The sequence below is a fragment of the Gilbertella persicaria genome, assembly GCF_025201335.1.
Source record: "Gilbertella persicaria strain CBS 190.32 chromosome Unknown B0P05scaffold_29, whole genome shotgun sequence".
Taxonomy (NCBI): domain Eukaryota; kingdom Fungi; phylum Mucoromycota; class Mucoromycetes; order Mucorales; family Choanephoraceae; genus Gilbertella; species Gilbertella persicaria.
The window spans coordinates 188,009-208,424 of record NW_026251990.1 but is presented as its reverse complement, the minus strand read 5'-3'; the positions used below and the strand labels follow the sequence as shown (position 1 = coordinate 208,424).

Below are 20,416 nucleotides of genomic sequence, written 5' to 3'. Positions count from 1 at the left end.
CGACTCCTTTGATAAGAAGATTAGTTTATCCGACCTTAAAGATATAAATACCTAAAAAATGAAAAGCTAGAAAAGATAATAATAATTTTGGGATAATAAACCTATACAAGTTCTAATCGACTTCTTTGTTTTTTTCTATCTTCTCTCTTACATCACAACAACCTCAACATTTTATAGCAATTGAAAGATAACATTTCTTGGAGAAATAAGAGCCTATACAAGTTCTAACGGACTTTCTCTGTGTTCTTACCTTTTCTCTTGTTTTATATCTATTCTCTCTTCATCTCACAACAGTGACCGTGACATTCCTCGCCAAATTCGTGCCTGTATCGATGTGTTCAATTTTTTTTTGGCCACCATCTTTCTTCAACGTACGCACGGGTACCGGTCAAGAGAGCGACTTTACCGACGAGCGCGCTTCACCGAGTTGATGGCTGATGATCGTGAGTAGGATGCTGGGAGAGGGGGTGGCATGATGATCTAATTGTTTGTTTTGGTCTTCCTCATTCTAATCATAAACCCAATAAAGAAAAGCTGTTGGCATTATTATGGTTTCTTGCTATGTAAGATAAGATTAGTATATTTTTCATAATTGTACAAAGTATCATAGCTATGTTGAGAAAGCAAATACATCTTTGTGTCGCTCAACTCCTGAAGTATTTATAAAATTTAATGATTATCGTAGTAAGACTCTCTGTTTAACCATTGTTGACTAACACTGGATTTGACACTGCGTTCTGCAGCAAAGTCTTTTATGGCCAATGAGTGCAGAATTTAGTGTAGCGACTAAGGTAAACAAGTGGTTTGTTTTGAGGTGTGTGTGTGCGTGATTAACACGTACCAGAAAAAAAATACATGCAAACAAACTGTAAACGTTTCAGCTTCTTATGCTGCATATCTCCTACATTTCTAGCTTCTGCCTGTCTCGTCTTTACGAACGATTTTGAAGGTAAGAATACCTAATGTTGGGTTTTGTCGCACTCAACATCACTCTGTACCACACGTCACATAGATTATATAAGCAAACATTTCCCTTATGCCAACTCATTTTTCGCTTAGCTTCTTTTTTTTTTTCTCTTTTCCTTCCCTTCACCCGCCAAGAATGCCGCCTGTAACAGAAGAACATGTTTATACTGATCATGTTCATCCATGGGAAGAAATTGTTTACTATGTTTGTAAGCTATCTCTATGATAAGTGCATCACTTTATTTACCCCTTATTCTTAGCTTCAAATCAAGTAAGCCAACTACGCAGAAACAAGACAAGTCAAGATATCTACAGAACATGGACAAGTGATACATTAGCCAAATATGGTACCATCGAAAACTACCTGATGAAAGAAAAACTAGTGTTTCCTGAACAACCACCTGCCATTTTGATTCTTCCGAATGATTTTCCTTATTCTGTTGACCCAGGCATTGAACACATTTTGATTTGGTCAAAAGAACCACTTGAAGCAGACTTTGTCGAGTCTCTTTTGGAGAAGCACTATGGCAGTCATGTTTGGGAATGGGTTTATTTCGTTAACCCGCCTGCTCTACAAAGTGTTCGAAAACTGCCTCATGTACATGTCTTTATGCGTAAAAAAACCGAAATAAAATAGTCACAGTGTATATTCTCACTATCTCTTTCTTTCTCTCCTCATGAGTTTCCTGTGGTCTTTTGGTACAAAAAAGGTACTTTAGATAAACCAAAGCGTGTCTAACTCTTCTTGAGGAACCTACCAGTCCTGTTCCACCCGCACCTACTCAGTCTTCTTTCAAGACAATGAGCCATGCTTTTAAAAAGGGTGTTCAATACAACAGTAAGCTGGATAGTTGCATTCAACATATACTTATATAGAGCAGTGAAAATCATTTTACGTGGTGATGTGATGACTGGAAAAACTAGTTTATGCAAGTAATTTCTAAAGACAAAGCCATGGCTTATCATCGCTCTTTTGTAGTCCATCGTTTACAAGGAAGTGATTTTGATGATCATTATGCAGCTACACCTCAAATACAAGTGGCCAATATACCATGGCATTATAAAGGTAAATTGCAAAAATACAGATAAACATCTCTTATCTTCTTAGACTCGAATGACATTGTCAAGATTGAAGTATGGGATGTGGTTGATAAAGCACATAACAAGACAAAATCAACAGAAAATTCAGCTATCAAACTCGAACACACAGAACAAAAGGCTCCAACAAACGAAGAAAGTATGGAATTAGATGCAGTCACGGTGAATGTCTATCGAAATTCGCATGGTGTTATTTTCTTGTTTGATATGACTAAGCCATGGACATTTGACTATGTCAATAAGGAATTGGCTCATGTACCTGAAACTATGAGTGTTCTTGTGCTTGTAAGTGTGTCGTATGTGTGTTTGGGTTGTAATTCATGTATTCTTTACATAAGGGAAACTTTGGTGATAAAGTGTAAGCCTATCTATTTATTCAAAAAGGGACTTATCCATGTCTAGTCAAGAACGTAAAGTAGAGATAGATACCATTCACGCTACTCTGTATGAGCATAATCAAGATAGAATCAAAAAAGGTGCTATCAAACCCAATTTGATTCGATATGCAGAAGCAAGCATGAAGACTGGACTTGGATTGAAATACATTTATGATTATTTAGGTGTCCCATTCTTACAATTGATGATGGAGTCTTTAAATAAGCAATTGGAATTAAAAGCAGTTGAAATTGTGGATTTATTGCAAACATTAGATACAGAAGACGATGTACCTGAATCCATGCAAAGAAGAAGAGGACAAGATAATTTTGATCAGCGTATATATCACTTCCCCCCCCCCTCCAAAAGCAATATTTCTGTTGACTTATCATTTTGATTAGCATCAGAGCCTCGTCTGTTAAGACAACAAGAAGAAATGAAGTCAGCTTGGGATCAGGAATTAGAAGCTATTGCTTCTGACCGTAAGTGGACAATAAGTAAACAACTGATTGAATATCGTCAAATTAGATCCTTCCTTTGTACGACCAGAAACACCTCCTCCGCCTGTGGCACCTGTACAATCAAAAAAGAAGAAAGACATTCAGCTTGTGTCTGAGCAAGTCAGTGTAGATCCATTTGATCATGACGAACAATTGGCAGATGATTGGTTTGGGGAAGAGACACCTGCATTGACTCTCCAAGCCCAACAAGAAGCGTATGATTCAGATGATCAGGGACCTATGAACCCAATGGTATTAGGTGATGAAGATGTAGAGCCTAGTCTTGAACAAGAATATCACGCACCTGTATTCAAGAGTGAATTAGAAGAAGAAGCTTGGCATTCAAACAGAAGGTCGATATCAGACAGTGAAGAAGAAGAAGAGGAAGCTTATGCTGAATATGAAGAAATTAGTGAATCCAACGAGAATCCTTGGTCTGATTGGCAGGAAAAGAAATAAAGAATTATCAGTTGATAGAAACCTTAATTTCTGAAACATTTGAACAGATCTGCCCTTTTTTGTCGTTTGTTATCGTTTTAAAAAAAAAAAATTCCGTCTTATTTTATCATAGGAATGTTTGAAGGGAGACAACAACAACTTTTTTCTGTAATTACTCCCTCTTTTTTTCTCTCTCTTTATTTTTTTATTTTTGTTTTTTAAATAATGACTACTTCTTCAGTGAGGTAAAATGAAATAAACACACTAATAATAATAATAATAAAAACTTATTTTTTTTTTTTTACTATAGAGTTGCTTTACGTGTTAGACCACTTTCAGAACAAGAACAAAATAATGTCATTTCTTTTATTCCAAATAACCAACAACAAATCGTTTTAAACGGTGATCGTTCTTTTACTTTTGATTATGTCTATCCACCTTCTTCTGATCAAAATGATGTTTATTCAACATGTGTTGTGCCTCTATTAAATAAATTTATAGAAGGGTACAATGCTACTATTTTAGCTTATGGGTAATATAGATATATACATCTTGTACAAGACTCATGGTTCATTAGACAAACAGGCAGTGGCAAAACACATAGTATGGGCATTGGCCTTGATAATATCATGAAAATGTCGATGAATGACCATGGCATCGTGCCTCGATTTATCCATGCGTTATTCAATCACCTTCAAACAAAGCAATCACCCCATTACTCTTCTCAAGTCTCTGTCTCCTTTCTTGAACTGCACAACGAGGATCTTGTTGATCTTTTATGTCCTGTCAGAAAAAGAGAAGGATTGAATCTAACCATTCGTGAAGACAGCCATGGCAATATTTGTTGGTCTGGTGTAAGAGAAGAAGTGGTGGCCAATGCGACTGAATTACTAGAGTAAGCCCTTCATGTTAGCTTCACCCTTTGTTTTTTTCATACCTCATCTTGATAGAATACTTCAAAAGGGTTCCATTGCTCGTACAACAGCTTCAACCGACATGAACCACACATCGTCTCGATCCCATGCTATATTTTCCGTTGTTTTAAAACAGTTCTTACAACAAGATACTACAGATGATGAATCAACATTACATTCAGACATGGAAATAAGCCAAACACCTATTGAAAAGAAACTGGTCTCTAAATTTCACTTTGTTGATCTTGCTGGCTCAGAACGAGTAAAAAAAAAAAATCAAATATATATATAGATGGCAGGCTTACATTGTTATAGCTTAAGCGAACCAATGCTGTAGGTGATAGAGCCAAAGAAGGTATTTCTATCAACACAGGCTTATTAGCATTGGGTAATGTCATTTCAGCCCTTGGCGATGAATCGCGCCGTGTATCTCATGTCCCTTACCGAGATTCTAAACTCACTCGACTCCTTCAAGACAGTCTGGGTGGTAACAGTCAGACCCTCATGCTTGCTTGTGCTTCACCTGCCTCTGCTAACCTGACAGAGACATTAAACACACTCAAATACGCGAATCGAGCTCGGAACATTCGTAACCGTGTCGCTATCAATCATCAACAAGACAACAACAATAATAAAAAAGAAGAACGACTCAAGGCCACCATTACGCGATTAAAGCAAGAACTCAAGAGCACAGATGATTTCTTACGTGCAGTCAACGATGAGATGGACAGTCTGAAGACACAAGTAGGGTCGCTTCAACAAACACTTGATCAAACAGTATGCGAATTAACACAAGTCAAATACGAGCGCGATTCATTGAAGCATCAATGGATGCAAGCAACAGGTCAAACAGAAGTTGAGATACAAGATGATCATATTGTGAAAGAATACATGAGCACGATTGAATCTCTCAAGGCCGAATTATATCAAACACAACAGAAATTGTTGCAGAAGAATGTAGCGCTTCAAATTGACCATATTGATTCTTCTTCGACGCTTGTAGGATCACCTTGTCAATCACCTTATCTTGAGCAACCACCAGACAAAAAAAGAAAAAAGCAACACCGTGTCAGCAGTAAACGGTCAAAGATTGTCATGCGTAAAAGCGCTGTTCCTTCTGTCAATAACAGTGCAACTGATGCAGAATACTTGCAATTTGCCAAGGTAGGGAGATGATATTGTCGATACACAACCTCTTATTTTTCTTTGTTTATAGTTTGCCAATAGTAGCAATGAAACGTGGGAAGAAAAATACAAACGACATACGATACCTTCACAAGAAAACAACAAACGTATTCTTCAAAAGCTTGCTTCTGCCATTGAAAGTAAGCACCAACTGTTGCATCAATTTGAGAAATCAGAAAAACGCCATGTAGATCAGATCAAACAACTTGGCCGTACAGTCAATGACCTGGTGGCCAAAAAGACAGCATCGACACAACACCTGAAGCGTGAACTCAATGAATTACGTACTCAGTATGAAGCTCGGCTCAAGAAACAACAAGGCGAACAAGTAGCCTTACGTCGTAAACACCTTCAACTCATTCGTTCTTCAGACCGTCTTCGTCTTCAACAGGAATCAATCATTGATCAATGCCATCGTACCATTGAGAAACTAGGCCATGAAAAGAAAAAACTACTAAAGCGTATCAAGATAGAAGCGGACCGGGCTAAAGAAAAAGCAATGCAAAGTGAACAAGAAATCAAAAAGATGAAACGACAAGAAGCTCAAGCAGTCACTCTCAAAAAACGATTAGAACGTGAATTAGGACAGCAAAAAGCAGCTTGTAAACGTGCGACAGAAGAAATTGTGGCCCTGAGTGGTCAAATGAAACAAATTGCTGCCATTTTGAAAAAAGTCATGGCATCATCAATCGCATTATCACAGCGAAATTTGTTGGCTAAGGCTATCGCTTGTGCAAGTGTCCGAGGCTATCTTGTGAAACAAAATGCTGTCAAAAAAGCAGGTGGCAAGTTTCAAGTCACTACATTACAGCAAAATGTATATCAAAAAAAGAAATTTATTCACAAGTAAGTGAAAGCAATAACATATCTGATGTATTCACTCGTACAATAGGGCTCTTTCACTCTATGTCAGAGGTCAATGTTCATCGCATCCAATGATTCGAGAACTAGTTCAAAAGGTAACATTATACATAAGTTTCGCCTGAGTCAACTTATTCTGTTTAGCGTGATCGACTCTTGGCAGAACAGAAAGAGCTTTTGTCAGAACGGCAATTAGTGTTATTAGAAGATCAAGAAGCCATGGACTCAACAGAACCACAATACATGGACGAGCGTATTGATTTGATCACAGTCGAGCTAGACACTTTAAACCAACACATTGATCGTCTTACAACACCTCTTTTAGAGCATGTTGAGCAAGAGAACGAAGTCAACTGGATTGATGACCAAATGGATCAACAGGTGGCTTATGAACTTGCTTTGTCTCTGATTCGCTCGCTCGAACCTGAAGAAGCACGGCTAATCTCTGAAGCATTACTGGAAGATGTGATTGCACTCAAGACAGATTACTTGGCTCATTCATCGTCTATGCACCATTTAAATTCTGTGGTGCATATTTTACAAACAGCGCTTGTTCAGATGCGCAGAGCATCCAATCAGTCTGCTGTGTTCATGACTACCCTACAAAGCCCTGTTCGTACACAGTATGGACTTGTTTTACCAGAATAAAATTGCAAAGAGTATTTCATATCTTATATCTTATAAATTCTTTATTCAGCAGCATGATAAATAAGGTAAGCAGGAAGACCATAGACACCGAATCCCATCGCTTTGGCCATTTTTGCAAGTCCTTCTGTCTCCACTTGATGTTGGAACACAAAGGGTGGGAATATGACACCCTCTCGATGCACATGTGCCTTGACTAAAGTAAATGTAGCTCCCTATACTCTGTCGTGAGACTAACCCAATTTTTGTCACTTTTCTGCCTTACCACGCCATCTAAAGGTACAGGTGTAAGTGGGTCACCATGTGTAGGCATATCCACCATGGCTAATCTCTTGGTATCTAATTCTTGATAACCTATCATATATCAGACCATAGTTGTTCAACACCATGTACCTTCTAATAACACAAAGTCCTATCAATACATGAGTCTCGATATCAGACAAAGAAAGACTTTACTGTATCAAGTGATTGTTGAAGTGCAATGGATTCAACTGTTTCTTGCCAATTATTCTTATCGTATCCCCAAAAACTCCCATCTTCTGTATACTTAAGACAGTTGGGTACAACAATATCCAGATTCAACGACTGAAGATCTTTTAGGATGTGTGTGGGGTATTGAACAATATCCACATCAAGCCAAAGTACCCAGGAATGTTCTTCTCGTAATGCGGCTGTCAATAGATAATTACGAGACCGAGCCATAAAAGAACGTCTTAGTGGTTGAATATCAAATCCATGACGATTGGATTGAGGCAATCGATAGCTGAAGTCCTTGACAAAGATATCCATGCGATGGTATGCATTAGCATGTTGATAAAGCATGTCCATAGTATTGTCTGTTGTGTCTGACACAAGAAAGGCAAGACTGATCAAATGTTTAGGATAGTCTAATGAGTCCAATAGTTCAAAATAGCGGTCTAAGTAGGGTTCCGCATTTTTTAAAGGGGTTAGTATAAGGACATGTTCTTGAGACATGTTGTTTAAATTCATGTATTTGGCTTGTTGGCTTGAAAATGGAACTTGTTGTGTTAGTGCCATGGATTCTCTGACAATCCTAGTGGTTTTTTTACAACCATGTTGAGATAAACTATAGAATGTAACAACAAAGAACAAAGACAAGATAACCAAAACAAGTCTTTTGGTCATGGTAATAATAATAAAGAGAGAGAAAAAAAAAGTGAATTTATTTCAATATCAGATTAAAATAGTCGAATCATGGTGCATTTCCATATGGGCTTTCAATAGTTGAGCTTTTGGTTCTGGTATGATAGCAACATCTTCATCTCCTAATTTGACTTCAATGCCTCTTTCTGGTGTATAGAATTGATCTTTGATGGGTTGCAATAAAACATTCAGTTTAGGTGTAACTACCAAGATATTGTTGGTAGGAATCGTAAGCCAATCTGCCTTTTCAAATGTAAGGGGTTCTATATAGGGTGTTGAGATAGGTAGCATATATGGGCTCATTCCTTACCACTAGCAACAACCACAATATCTTCTCTTCTGTCTGCTTTCACCATACGGTAATGTCCAGGACGATAACATTCGAATCGTGTGCCTGAAGAGAAGTAAAGTGATGCAGCTTCTTCTGTCTTGCTACTAATGTAACGAATACAGACCACAGTTTCTCCATCTGTCACTGCAAAATTAAGCAAAGAAGGCTTATTATCTTTAGTGGATTGTTTCATAAGATGACTTACTTCTGTAATATTAAATTCTTCTGCCCAAGCATTTAATTGTGCTACTGTCTTGAGCATGGCTTGCTTTAGTTCTTGATGTTCAAATGCATTGGCTTTAGGATTTGAAAGCTAAATCTATCAGTCAGTGAGAGCCTATATCTCGATACTTACAAAACTCAGGAACAAAGCAAAAGCCCACTCAGAATCTGTATTGCCTTCTACAAACAAAAAGATGTCTTCTGGTAAAGCACTCTGTAATCTTCTTTTGATCTTGTCGAATTTAGCAATACCACCGTTATGCATCCACATTAAACGACCATAACTAATACAATAAGATAAAGATGCCATTGAGCCGAATCACTTACGACCATGGATGACAATTGGTTTCTGAAACAGAGCCTGAAGTACTTGCACGCACATGAGCAAACACAAGAGGACTCCTGATCTTTTCAGCTAAGCGCGTCAAGTTGATATTACTCCATGCAGGTGTAACAGAAGTAAAGATACAAGGTGTTACTGTATCTTGATCTTGTGTCTCATGATCATACCATCCAATACCGAATCCATCGCCTAATCATGTTGAGTGCCTGTACTTTGTCTGTCTTTATTACCATTCAGTGGTCTACGATGATCTAATCTCAACTTGGAATCGAACGATTGGTTCACAATCGAGTGTTTTGGACGTGTAATAAGCTACACAACAAGATCAGTATCAAAAAAGTAATTGGATGGTATTACATGAGCAAGAAGAATAGGTTGCTTGCCTTTGTATAATAAGAATCGACACATAAAGAAAGAAAAGTAAAAAAAAAAAAAAAATAGATGTTGTCTGATTGGCTCAGTCAAAATGACAACATCCATTAATTTCGGCAATGCGTTGCTATGCAGAAAGTAGATTTTTTTTTTTTGTCTATTGACATCACGTTTCGCTATTGATTGGCGGATTGCTTTTTATAGTTGGCAATTTCTCACTTTTCCATTTCGAACGCTGTTTCAAATCTTGTTCGCTTAAACGCAATATATAAAGACTAACTCTTTCTGTTTTGTTTCTTTTCTTCTCTTGTTCTTTAACATGTATTCTCATCAAATTAGCACCCATAGTCTCCTTCCACCTCCTCCACCTAACACAACACAAAAACCAGCACATACAAACACATTTGTGCATAAATTATACAAGTAAAAGATGAATCAATGCATACAAATAGAGTTTATATTAACATGTCATATAGTATGGTGGTCGATAGTTATTATCAACACTTGATATCATGGGCTTATGCTGGTTCATCTTTTATTGTCTGTAATATCATGGAATTCTCTCGAGATGTGCTGCCTAAACATTTCAAACATAATAATTTCAGTAGTTTTGTTCGACAACTCAACATGTAAGTTGAATCATAATAGAAGGATTAGTTATTTATAGTTAGGTATGGCTTCCATAAAGTCAATAAATCACCTAGAGGACATCGCACATTAGCAGAGAATCAAATATGGGAATTCTCTCATCCTAAATTCCTAAGAAACAGACCTGATCTACTGGACGACATTAAGCGTAAATCCATGGAATCGGATCCTTCAAGAAGAGAAAGCGACCTGCAACATCATGTGAATATGTTACAAGCTTCTCAGTCTGAAATGATTCAACAAATTCAGCATTTGTACGACAATTTCTCTCAGGTCATGAAAGAACTAGAACAGACAAAACAAAAACAAGAATCACAGTCTGAACTTATCAAGACCATGATGAACTATATTACTCAACAGCATGGAGGTAAGGCAACATGTATGTTTCGTAGTCTAAAGAGTATATGTGTAGACCCATTTCCTCATGAACAGCCAAAGGAAAAGCCACCTTCTATCTTTGTCACTTCCCATGAAAACAACACTATTCTACAAGATATCTTTCGACCCTTGACTGTCCAGACACAAAACCTGAGCCCTTGTGGTAACACATTGCCACCAAGTCCTAGTCCAAGTATGCTTGTTTCTGATGATGAACTCGATAACTCGCTTTATTCACCCAATTCTCCCCATACGCCTAGACACACAAATCACCATTTAAGTTCGTACATGTCTTATCGATAAATAAAGTGTGTGTAACCTCAGAACGAATAATTTATTAGTGTCGTATGGTATTTTGTAGGGTGCACAGGGGGTATTTTGTTCCACTGTGGTCCTTTGACATAATATACTTGATTGATGCAATACAATCGCTTGTTTTCTGTATTGATCTCTACCTGTTGAACAGGACAATGAGTGAAATCAAAGCATAATGAATACACAAAAGAAGGGTCATTGGAAGGTACAAGACAACTCTTGAGGTTCAAGTTGAACTGAAAACGATACAACTGATGACATTGATGTGTGATAAAGCCCAACAGTCGATTGAATATCTTGACTTGATTGGGGTCCTGAACAAGACAGTCTTCGATATTCAAATGACGCAATGCCAAAGGAGACACAGACCTTAACTCAATGGGGCGTTGATGGACAACTAATCGGGGCAAATAGAGGGTTTTTAGTTGAGGTGCATCTCTTGCTACATAGTACAGAATAGCTAAATCGACGCTAGAGGATTCTGACTGAATATCTAACCTTGTCAATTGTTGGCATTGACCAAGACCCACAAAATGAGTGAGTGCATAACTCTGTGGAGAGAGTACAAGACTCAAATGCTGAAGAGACTGTCTTTGGTGTTGACTGTTGGCCAAATGGGTCAATTGTGTCTCCAGCAAGTGGTCATGGGGAAGTGCATGCAGCGTCAATTGAGATACATGCATGGTATCTGCCATGGCTTGAGTGAATAAACACAGGTTGGTATTGTACGATATCAATTGGTTGAATTTAGAGACTGTCTTTAACAAACAGGCTTCAAATGCATCATGTGTGATATCACACGTCACTTCTAAATGAGACAAATGCGTGTATTTGGCATACACATACTCTAACCAGGCGAGTATCATCACGTGATTAGACCGAGGACCATGTTGAAGTGAACATGTCTTGATTGACCGTGTGTGTTGAACAGGCCTGAGTGGTTCTCTCTGCTTTTTGAGCCTGATGTGCACTAGCCTTAATGTGTCCAATTGAGGTGCATTTTGATGAATGGTCTCCATGTCTTCTAAGGTGAGATGTAAATGATACAAGGTTAATGTACGCAAACAAGGTGCATGTACAAGTGAGTTCAACAAGGTCCTTTTGCGGTCTAATAAAAGAGGACCCCAATACGAGTGATGATAAGGTGCAGCCAAAGTATGATAATTGAGGCTAATGGTATGCAAATAAGGTTGTGTACATGTCAATAAAGCAGCTGTCAAGGAAGAAAAGCAGACATTGTGTTCCTGAACAGACTCAAGTTGTTTCCATTTCTGTACCTGAGTCTGGAATTCAATAGGATCCAATCGTCGATTGACTTTAGAGAATTCATAACCAAACTGTTCGTCTTGAACAAAGCGTAATAGACGCACACAAGGAAATAAAATGGGTAGTTCTATACATACTGGACTTGTGATCTCACACTCTTGTAAATCGAGTCTGATCACAGTCTTTGCAAGATTCGGATGATCTCGAAAAAACTCGAGTAGGCGTTGAAATCGAGTTGAATTATCCACTATACGTATGGTTTTATACAGAATACCGTAAGTGGTTAATACACTATACCACTGTTTGCAGACAAGACTACAGGCTAGCTTTTGTTTTAAATCAAAACTATCAAAGATAGGCAACCAAAGTTCATAAGGAAGTGTGTTCATATATATATATATATATAAATAAAAAAAAAAAGGAAAGAAGAGGAATATTATTTACATTATGATTGGTCGTCTAGATGTGATAAAAGGTATTCTCGGTACTCTTTGATTTTCCGTTTCAACATTCGCTTAAGATGACAACGGAATCCCGGTAAAGAATGATCTCTATCCCAAGCATCTCCATTGTCTGTGTTTTGCTATTCATCAAATAAGCATAGATTACATCACCATAGACTTACATAGAGGGTATCCATCATTGCTTCAGGAAATTGATAGAGATTCTTCATGTAATGTAGACAAAATACACCACAGTCAGTAAAGTTCTTTTGTCCAGGACAAGATGCCATCACGATCTCTGGATCAAGGAAGTCAGAGGCGTCAATATTTAGTTTGGTCAATGCTTCTTTTTTTAAATATTGTGAAATCACTTTCGCTACCGAATGTTTGTTGAGATTGAGAGGATCCAATGTTAAGATATAAGGTCTAATCATCCATAAGTAACTCTATATCTAAGGGTAGTTGAATAAACTTGCCTGTTTCGATCCAGAGGTGTACCAGGCAATATAGATCTCTTTTTTGTTTTACTTTCAGATAGATTCTCCTGTTCTTCTTCTTCACTATGATAGTCTGTTCCTTTAGGTCCTCGTATACAATAGCCTGGATTGACAACAACCAAGACAAACCAATGGTTATGTTGAGCAATAGGAATAATCAAAAACTTCTTTTTGAATATGTCTACATGGGATGTCCATCGTTTGACTGTATCATAATCCATGGTTTGTCCAGCTAATTTTGTATAGAAAAATGAACTAAATGTATAGATGTTTGCTTCTGGATATTCATCAGACCAAATCTTGGGAAATACGTCCAAGAGTGTGTCATTCAGATACGTCTCATCCTTGAGACGATCCAAATCTCGTTCATAGACTGTGACTGATTTCTTGCCTCTAAATGGATACGTCAACAAATGTTCATCTGCACCTGTGACAATCAACTCATAGTCATCAATAGGATCATAAGGTAATTTGACTGTCGTAGACACAGAAGGCTGTTCATCTGTTGTCTTGGTAGGTTTATAATCTGGATCTTGCACACTAGGGATGATGGTCTTGAACAGTTGAGTAGCTCGTTGAAATGTCTTTTTCAAGACACCTTCCTCCTCCTTCTGTTCTTCTTCCTTTTCTTCTTCTTCTTCTTCTTCTTCTAGTTGTTTTGTTGCCTTAAAATAATTAGGATTCACAGGTGATGAAGTTGTCTTTCGTCTATTCATTTTCAATTCAGGTAAACAAGTCTCTTTATCTTCAGAATCACGGCGAATCAATCGTCGCTTCTTGGCTGAATTGGACTCTATCTCTTGTTCTGCATCAAAAAATGTATCTTGCTTTTGTTCATCTTCTGAATCAATTTCTATCACTTCCTCTGATTTCTTTGTTTTGTATTTGCGTGGACTTGTTCTTGTCTGAATTGAGTTGAAGCGAGATTGAAATGGTTTTGTGTTTAGTTTTGTCTATCTATCATTAGTGAATGCGTTATCCTCTTTATGTTCCATACCTCTCTACTACGACTTTCTGCTCCAGTCTTCATTCGGTCTAACGTTACCTAAGTCAAAAAAAGAGGGGGTGTATATGATACATACCAGATAGTTTGGTAGTGGGTACAGATACAGATAATGAAAGACCCATGTTGTTCTAGTATGATGTTATGGATTCAATCAAAAAAAAAAGGGGGGAAACTTACTGAAGGAACTGGAATAGGATTGCCTGCTGACCTTAATCTTCTTCTGGATAAACTTCTTGCTGTTCCCAAGTTGGGTATGTCTTGTTGTCGATCGCGTCGTTTCTAGAAAATAGTATGAGAGAAAGACCACAAAACAAGTGTCTTACATGATCGAGTGCATTCCTCATTGTTGTATTTAATAAAAGAAAGAGAAAAAAGAAAAGGATTTTTAAAAGACACGTCACTTCTAAAAAAGGAGGGGAAACCTTCTTCTTTATGCAGTTTCAAAAAAAAAATATTATTTATTCAACATTATGCTCCTCTCTTCAAATTGTTGGACAACCATTCTAAACCTTCATAAAGACCATCACCTAGAAAACATAGATGTCAATGCCATTTTTAAATTCAATCTTCTTACCTGAAGTAGCACATGTGGTTTGAATGTACCAACGTCTGTTACGAAGTGAATGAAGACCAAGCTTATCCGTGATTTCAGCAGCATTCATAGCGTTAGGAAGATCTTGCTTGTTAGCAAAGACAAGCAAGAGAGCATCACGAAGTTCATCTTCATTCAACATGCGTTGAAGTTCATCACGAGCTTCTGAGATACGGTCACGGTCATTGGAGTCAACCACGAAAATGATACCTTGGGTGTTTTGGAAGTCTGGACACACACAAGCGTTATGCGTAGTTCTATTTTTTTTTTAAAAGGATTTACTTACAGTGTCTCCAAAGAGGACGAATCTTGTCTTGTCCTCCAACATCCCAAACAGTAAATGAGATGTTCTTGTATTCAACCGTTTCCACATTAAAACCTATAAAAAAATAATCAGCTTATGAACGCGTCATAACAAAAACTTACCAATAGTGGGAATGGTAGTGACAATTTCACCCAACTTGAGCTTATACAAGATGGTAGTCTTACCGGCAGCATCAAGGCCTACCATAAGAATACGCATCTCTTTCTTGCCAAAGAGTTCACTAAATAACTTGGAAAAACTTAAACCCATTTTTAAAGAATAATAGAAAAAAATAAAAAAAGAGAGAGGGGTTACCTCATAAGCATGGTGAGGTCAAAAGGTACATTTTTTTTCTTGGTTGGCTCTGGATACGAAGAGCCAATCAATAGGAAGGAGTCCGGAGAGACCGGACTTTCAAGCCACCTGAAGAAAAGCGTTCAGATAAGAATGAAGAAAAAAAAAGGAATTTCTTTTTCTGTTTTTTTTTAGATCTAGATTGCCCTCCATGTCTGATAGGTAACTCTTAACCATAAAAGCACCGAGATCTAAACATGATACATAGTAACCAAGCCATCCCTGCACCCGTCTATGTGACAGAAAACCTTTTGAAGAAGAGAAAGGCTAATGAAAAAGGAGCTGCTATTAGAGCAAGAGAAAAGTTAGAATTAAAAAAGGTAAGGTTTTTTGTTGTTGTTGTTTTGTTGTTGTAAACAGGGCTAACGGTTTTTGCTTTAGAAACAAAGACAACTCCGTAAAACACAATTTAAGCGTGCTGATGAATTTATCCGTAATCACCGTACAGCCGAGAAACAAGCTAAACGTCTTCGTGCCTTGACATCAGGCAAAATGAAGGGTTCTCAACGTAAAGGCGATGGTAAACTCTTGTTTGTGGCCCGTATCAAGACACAAAATGCTATTCACCCTCAAATCAAAAAAGTGTTGACCAAACTTCGTCTTTTGAAATTAAATTCAGGTGTTTTTGTGGTCTGTGATGATTCGACTATCAAAGATCTTCAAAAGATTGAACCTTTAGTGACTTATGGTGCTCCCAGTCTCAAGACAGTCCGTGACTTGATTATGAAGCGTGGTGCTACCATGATTAAGGGTGTTCGTACGCCCCTTTCTGATAATATGATGATTGAAGAAGCTCTTGGTCAATATGGCGTGATTTGTTTAGAAGACATTGTGCATGAGATTGTTGAATTGGGTGAGCATTTCAATGAGGTCAGCAAGTTTTTGATTCCCTTTGAATTGAATAATCCTGTCAAGGGCTGGCGTCAAAAGAAATTAAAGGAAATCACAGAACGCGATCAAGATCAAAATGCTGAAGATGACATTAACAAGTTGGTTGAAAGCATGAATTAGACATTCCCTTTTTTTTTTCCCTCCTCCCACTCAATAACAATGCATTATTTCCATATTTTCCCATACATTTTGCTTAATAAACACGAAACATCTATACTTATTTTGCATTATTCTGTGCAACAAGTCTAACATATTCCTGTGTCTTTTTACCATGCACAAACCCATAAATTTCCCTGTTATTCCCCGGGAAAAAGTCTATAAATAAGTAAGTTTTTGGTTCTATTTTCTCAAAGGAACATCATGAAATCCATTTATTCTGTTCTTTTACTTTTGGTGTGTCAAGTCTCTGCTATGGGGTTTGTGACCACAAAAGGTACTGAATTTTACCGAGATGGTAAAGTATATCTTATCAAGAGTGCCAACTATTGGCAAGGTATGAATTTGGGTGCTACAAAAGAATATGGTGGTGATCGTGAACGTCTTGTGAAAGAACTTGATCAAATGAAAGCCATGGGTGTCAACAATCTGCGTGTCATGGCTAGTTCTGAAGGACCGGATGATCAACCTTTTCGTATGCGACCTAGTATGCAACCTGCTCCTGGTCAATACAATGAACATATATTTGAGGGATTGGATTATTTGTTGCATGAAATGGGCAAAAGAGACATGACTGCCGTGAGTAAGTGTTAGCCTTTTTTTTTCTCTTTCTCTCTCTCTATATATATATGTATATATCTATTGTTGACCATGGTATCTAGTGACCTTGAATAACTTTTGGCATTGGAGTGGAGGGTAAAGTTATGTTGTGTCAACTAAATACTGATACGTTGAGGATAGTTTTGGACAATATATTGCTTGGATTACCAATGAAACAATCCCTTATCCTTCTGAGGGTGATTGGGATACATTTACAAATTTTGGTAGACGTTTTTATACGGATGCTTCTGTTAGTGATAAGGCCAACCGACTCTACAGAGATCATATTCGTAAAGTACAAACGAGACGTAACAAATTTAACCATAAAGTGTATAACAAGGACCCTGTTATTATGAGTAAGCAAAACCAAAAAAAAAAAAAAAAAAAAAAAAAAAAAAAAAAAAAGATGAAATGTATACTAACATGGATCTATTATAGGCTGGCAATTAGCGAATGAACCTCAATTGGGTACACCTGTGTGGTTTGAAGAGACAGCCAAATTTATCAAACAAGGTGCTTCTCATCAACTTGTGTCTGCTGGTATTGAAAGCAAGGTTAATGTCACTGATTTCAACAATGCCCATCGTCCTCGTTATGTTGATTATTGTACTTGTCATTGTTGGGTTGAAAAGTAAGTTGGGTTTAAATGACAAATTATTCATGATCATTAGCTGGGGAGAATACAATGCAAGTGATCCCAGCAAAGCCAGCTTAGAAAATGCTAAAAAGTTTGCCACTAACTTTATCAAGACCCGTGGAGAATGGGCTACCAGTGTCAAGAAACCTATCATCATGGAAGAATTTGGTATGGCTCGTGATGCTTGGCGCAAACCCTCTGATCTAGACTACAAGTACTTGCCTTCAACACCCACAAGTCATAAGGATGAGTATTATGCTACTGTCTTTCGTCAGATTGAACAGACACCTATCTTTGCTGGTGATGGGTTCTGGGCTTATGGTGGTCTTGGTCGATCTACTGATCAACCCAATGCGTTCAATATGACATGGTTGGGAGGTAATTATTATTGCAGTGCATTCTTGTCATCTCATATCACATTAGACCCACCACACGAACCTAAAGGCTGGTATAGTGTCTATAATAATGACACCACTGTCGCTGTCATTAAAGCACATTTCGAACGATTGGATCATAAAATCTAATAATAGTAAAACACGTTGTAACATTCACCACCTTTTTCTTTTATTGTGTTGATCTCCCCTTTTCATTATTTATTAGTGATCTCCCTTGAGTTTGTCTCCTCTCTCTACTTTATATAGTCTCCTTGTTCTTTACAATCTTTATTGAGTGATTGACAAAATAATAATAATGATAATAATAAAAAGAGGGTTCTAGATGAACAAGTCAAATTGCATCATAGTCTTGATGCAAGTATAAAATGATTTTCTTTTTATAAAAAGGAGAAAAGTTTTCACAGGTAGAAAAGCAAAATAGAAGCCGATATTGCTGCCGTATGATTCATACAGTTAAAAAAAAAAAAAAAAAAAAAAAGAGAGAGAAAGGAGAAATAGAGACAAGTAGTGACATTCCTATTGTAAAATCCGAACTTGTCGTACCCGTCAGAATTCCCTTTGTAAAATGCTCCTGACGATCGATATTTATTTTATAATCCCCTTAATTTTTTTTCTTTTAAATACTGCTCTCTTTCATCCTGCATGTCATTTTAACAACATTTTCTTTTATATATATATATACACACTATGACAACACCAATTTCACTTTACCACCCATCTCTATCGAAATTACCTGTCAGTCCACCAAAAATACCAAAGCAGGAATTGACTGTCTCCGCCAGAATGTTGATGCACCACACACTTCATCCGGCATTCACAAAGAAATACGCTCTTGGTCAAGAATTAGGTAGCGGAGGTTTTGGTTTTGTGGTGGTAGCACATGAGCGACAGACAGGCATTGAGCGTGCTGTCAAATTCATCATTCGTAAAAAAGTACCTTCCAGTGCTTGGGTCGTGGATCCTCAAATGGGTCGTGTGCCTATGGAAATCTATTCACTTAGTCATATTCAACATCCCAACATTATTCAGTACTGTGATGCTTATCAAGACGAGACTTTCTTTTATTTGGTTATGGAATTACATGGTACACAATGGAACACTGTATATCCTGTTCATTCACCTGATTTATCACAAACATCTCAGTCTACAGTAGACGAAGAAGAAGTAGAAGAAGAAGAGATGCCACCTGCTCGTCAGTTTGTACGTCGAACATCCTGTGATTTATTTGAATGCATTGAACAGCACAAACGATTTGAAGAGCCTTTAGCGAAACTGATCTTTAAGCAAATTGTCGACTGTGTGGCTTATTTGGATCGCATTGGTATCTGTCATCGTGATATCAAGGATGAAAACATTGTGATTGATCGAGACTACAAGGTGAAATTGATTGATTTTGGATCTTCTGTCTTGATTCCCAGAGATCCTACTCAGTGTTTTACACGATTCTATGGTACTGTCTCGTTCGCTTCACCAGAGATCTTGATGTCTCAACCTTATCGAGCCGAACCAGCCGAGATTTGGTCTTTGGGTGTTTTGTTATTTACACTCTTGTTTGGTGAGATCCCTTTTCCAGACTCTAAATCTGCTATTGAAGGTCGCATCATAAAGCCCAAAATTAGTGTCTCTAACGAATGCAAGCATTTGATTGACTCTTTATTGAAAAAAAATCCCGAACATCGTCTTGATATTCATCAAGTGTTGAAGCACCCTTGGTTTTCTTCTTAAGTTAAATTCTATTTCATTTTCATCACCCCTATATTGCATTTTCATTATTCATACTAATTATTGCATGTTTCTATTGTTATTCTTAAGACCCCTTTTCCCTTTTATATATATACATACATACATACAAAAAAAAAAAAAAGTAATTAATTTGTTTATCTATGCTCTATTTTTTTCTTTCTTTCTATACCTATTTGGCATGCCAGACATTTCATCATTATCATTTATAGTATATCTAATTTAAATAAATCAACATCATTAGTTTATCTTAACATTGTTTCTAAGGAGCACACAAACGAATTGCATAGTTGTCAACTCCTTTTGGTTCAGACAAAGTACAAGATCATACGATAGTAAAAACAAATTTCATACAGAATATGTGATTGAAGAATGCACTCGGCTTAGTCATTCCAAAAAGCATACATATGTGTTGAGTTTGAAAAATGATGATTGTAATGTCAAATTGATACCAAGAGAATGATGCCATGTTTGTAACCAAAAAGCTAGCTATGTTTTATTTGTAGCTGAGAGAAACACTGTTATTTATTGTAGGAGAAAGACACAACAGTTTAAACGAAAAACTATAATTGTGTTCTTCTTTCTCGAACAAAGGAAAGCTTGTTCATCCATGCAGCGAAATGAGTGAAAGTGATCCTATTAAAAAAAAGACACTTTTCATCAGGCGTTTGTGTATAAGTGGATGGATTGCTTTTCAAGACAATATGTTTTTGGCTACATTAGGTTATCGTTTATTCAAATATTAAGCTATATGCAGTTCTTAGCATGATCACTGGATAA

At 37.2% G+C, this 20,416-nt stretch overlaps 12 protein-coding genes across 12 annotated transcripts; 7 read left to right on the top strand and 5 right to left on the bottom strand.

Annotated features, from left to right (window-relative positions):
* Positions 1–1,102: 1,102 nt before the first annotated feature.
* B0P05DRAFT_580243 (uncharacterized protein) lies at positions 1,103–1,603 on the top strand (the record flags this gene model as incomplete). Its single annotated transcript, XM_051581999.1, has 2 exons — positions 1,103–1,175; positions 1,305–1,603. 2 exons carry the CDS (start codon positions 1,103–1,105, stop codon positions 1,601–1,603), a joined length of 372 nt encoding a protein of 123 aa, XP_051433210.1.
* Positions 1,604–1,625: 22 nt separating this feature from the next.
* B0P05DRAFT_598080 (P-loop containing nucleoside triphosphate hydrolase protein) lies at positions 1,626–3,459 on the top strand. Its single transcript, XM_051583165.1, has 9 exons — positions 1,626–1,676; positions 1,717–1,804; positions 1,848–1,895; positions 1,946–2,032; positions 2,075–2,349; positions 2,403–2,422; positions 2,449–2,777; positions 2,841–2,921; positions 2,968–3,459. The coding sequence occupies exons 1-9, from the start codon at positions 1,644–1,646 to the stop codon at positions 3,396–3,398; spliced, it is 1,392 nt and encodes a 463-aa protein (XP_051433209.1). The 5' UTR covers positions 1,626–1,643; the 3' UTR covers positions 3,399–3,459.
* Positions 3,460–3,602: 143 nt separating this feature from the next.
* B0P05DRAFT_588752 (P-loop containing nucleoside triphosphate hydrolase protein) lies at positions 3,603–6,985 on the top strand (the record flags this gene model as incomplete). The annotated part of the gene is made up of 8 exons (XM_051582685.1): positions 3,603–3,622; positions 3,688–3,909; positions 3,955–4,272; positions 4,328–4,553; positions 4,607–5,455; positions 5,508–6,322; positions 6,369–6,435; positions 6,482–6,985. The coding sequence occupies 8 exons, from the start codon at positions 3,603–3,605 to the stop codon at positions 6,983–6,985; spliced, it is 3,021 nt and encodes a 1,006-aa protein (XP_051433208.1).
* A 261-nt stretch (positions 6,986–7,246) lies between these two features.
* B0P05DRAFT_548645 (Anp1-domain-containing protein) lies at positions 7,247–8,156 on the bottom strand. The gene is made up of 2 exons (XM_051579054.1): positions 7,351–8,156; positions 7,247–7,269 (listed from the first exon to the last, which is right to left on the bottom strand). Exon 1 carries the CDS (start codon positions 8,126–8,128, stop codon positions 7,418–7,420), a length of 711 nt encoding a protein of 236 aa, XP_051433207.1. The 5' UTR covers positions 8,129–8,156; the 3' UTR covers positions 7,247–7,269; positions 7,351–7,417.
* A 20-nt stretch (positions 8,157–8,176) lies between these two features.
* Positions 8,177–9,760, bottom strand: B0P05DRAFT_580238 (nucleophile aminohydrolase; the record flags this gene model as incomplete). Its single annotated transcript, XM_051581998.1, has 6 exons — positions 8,177–8,409; positions 8,457–8,621; positions 8,679–8,790; positions 8,833–8,983; positions 9,027–9,231; positions 9,634–9,760. The coding sequence occupies 6 exons, from the start codon at positions 9,758–9,760 to the stop codon at positions 8,177–8,179; spliced, it is 993 nt and encodes a 330-aa protein (XP_051433206.1).
* Positions 9,658–10,770, top strand: B0P05DRAFT_548635 (HSF-type DNA-binding-domain-containing protein). The gene is made up of 4 exons (XM_051579053.1): positions 9,658–9,837; positions 9,891–10,043; positions 10,086–10,429; positions 10,475–10,770. The coding sequence occupies exons 1-4, from the start codon at positions 9,734–9,736 to the stop codon at positions 10,741–10,743; spliced, it is 870 nt and encodes a 289-aa protein (XP_051433205.1). The 5' UTR covers positions 9,658–9,733; the 3' UTR covers positions 10,744–10,770.
* On the bottom strand, positions 10,750–12,439 carry B0P05DRAFT_548630 (uncharacterized protein). The gene has a single exon (XM_051579052.1). It carries the CDS (start codon positions 12,408–12,410, stop codon positions 10,761–10,763), a length of 1,650 nt encoding a protein of 549 aa, XP_051433204.1. The 5' UTR covers positions 12,411–12,439; the 3' UTR covers positions 10,750–10,760.
* Positions 12,423–14,167, bottom strand: B0P05DRAFT_548628 (uncharacterized protein). The gene is made up of 4 exons (XM_051579051.1): positions 13,959–14,167; positions 12,941–13,914; positions 12,647–12,890; positions 12,423–12,604 (listed from the first exon to the last, which is right to left on the bottom strand). The coding sequence occupies exons 1-4, from the start codon at positions 13,989–13,991 to the stop codon at positions 12,467–12,469; spliced, it is 1,389 nt and encodes a 462-aa protein (XP_051433203.1). The 5' UTR covers positions 13,992–14,167; the 3' UTR covers positions 12,423–12,466.
* A 268-nt stretch (positions 14,168–14,435) lies between these two features.
* On the bottom strand, positions 14,436–15,133 carry B0P05DRAFT_548621 (ADP-ribosylation factor; the record flags this gene model as incomplete). Its single annotated transcript, XM_051579050.1, has 4 exons — positions 14,436–14,494; positions 14,542–14,787; positions 14,846–14,938; positions 14,986–15,133. 4 exons carry the CDS (start codon positions 15,131–15,133, stop codon positions 14,436–14,438), a joined length of 546 nt encoding a protein of 181 aa, XP_051433202.1.
* A 281-nt stretch (positions 15,134–15,414) lies between these two features.
* On the top strand, positions 15,415–16,228 carry B0P05DRAFT_473599 (ribosomal protein L30, ferredoxin-like fold domain-containing protein; the record flags this gene model as incomplete). The annotated part of the gene is made up of 2 exons (XM_051574743.1): positions 15,415–15,537; positions 15,599–16,228. 2 exons carry the CDS (start codon positions 15,415–15,417, stop codon positions 16,226–16,228), a joined length of 753 nt encoding a protein of 250 aa, XP_051433201.1.
* Positions 16,229–16,519: 291 nt separating this feature from the next.
* On the top strand, positions 16,520–18,025 carry B0P05DRAFT_580235 (glycoside hydrolase superfamily; the record flags this gene model as incomplete). The annotated part of the gene is made up of 6 exons (XM_051581997.1): positions 16,520–16,847; positions 16,927–16,960; positions 17,006–17,154; positions 17,303–17,495; positions 17,536–17,879; positions 17,925–18,025. 6 exons carry the CDS (start codon positions 16,520–16,522, stop codon positions 18,023–18,025), a joined length of 1,149 nt encoding a protein of 382 aa, XP_051433200.1.
* Positions 18,026–18,405: 380 nt separating this feature from the next.
* On the top strand, positions 18,406–19,832 carry B0P05DRAFT_548613 (kinase-like domain-containing protein). The gene has a single exon (XM_051579049.1). It carries the CDS (start codon positions 18,584–18,586, stop codon positions 19,619–19,621), a length of 1,038 nt encoding a protein of 345 aa, XP_051433199.1. The 5' UTR covers positions 18,406–18,583; the 3' UTR covers positions 19,622–19,832.
* The last annotated feature ends 584 nt before the right edge of the window (positions 19,833–20,416 follow it).

Coding starts and splice junctions, on each gene's coding strand:
- B0P05DRAFT_598080 (XM_051583165.1), top strand. CDS start 1,644: ATGAGTTTCCTGTGGTCTTTTGGTACAAAAAAG. Junction 1,677..1,716: donor GGTCTTTTGGTACAAAAAAG/GTACTTTAGATA, acceptor ACTCTTCTTGAG/GAACCTACCAGTCCTGTTCC. Junction 1,805..1,847: donor AAAGGGTGTTCAATACAACA/GTAAGCTGGATA, acceptor TATATAGAGCAG/TGAAAATCATTTTACGTGGT.
- B0P05DRAFT_548645 (XM_051579054.1), bottom strand. CDS start 8,128: ATGACCAAAAGACTTGTTTTGGTTATCTTGTCTTTGTTCTTTGTTGTT.
- B0P05DRAFT_548635 (XM_051579053.1), top strand. CDS start 9,734: ATGTATTCTCATCAAATTAGCACCCATAGTCTCCTTCCACCTCCTCCA. Junction 9,838..9,890: donor TTTGTGCATAAATTATACAA/GTAAAAGATGAA, acceptor CATGTCATATAG/TATGGTGGTCGATAGTTATT. Junction 10,430..10,474: donor TATTACTCAACAGCATGGAG/GTAAGGCAACAT, acceptor GTATATGTGTAG/ACCCATTTCCTCATGAACAG.
- B0P05DRAFT_548630 (XM_051579052.1), bottom strand. CDS start 12,410: ATGAACACACTTCCTTATGAACTTTGGTTGCCTATCTTTGATAGTTTT.
- B0P05DRAFT_548628 (XM_051579051.1), bottom strand. CDS start 13,991: ATGAAGACTGGAGCAGAAAGTCGTAGTAGAGAG. Junction 12,891..12,940: donor ACACCTCTGGATCGAAACAG/GCAAGTTTATTC, acceptor ATGGATGATTAG/ACCTTATATCTTAACATTGG. Junction 12,605..12,646: donor CAATGATGGATACCCTCTAT/GTAAGTCTATGG, acceptor TTTGATGAATAG/CAAAACACAGACAATGGAGA.
- B0P05DRAFT_548613 (XM_051579049.1), top strand. CDS start 18,584: ATGACAACACCAATTTCACTTTACCACCCATCTCTATCGAAATTACCT.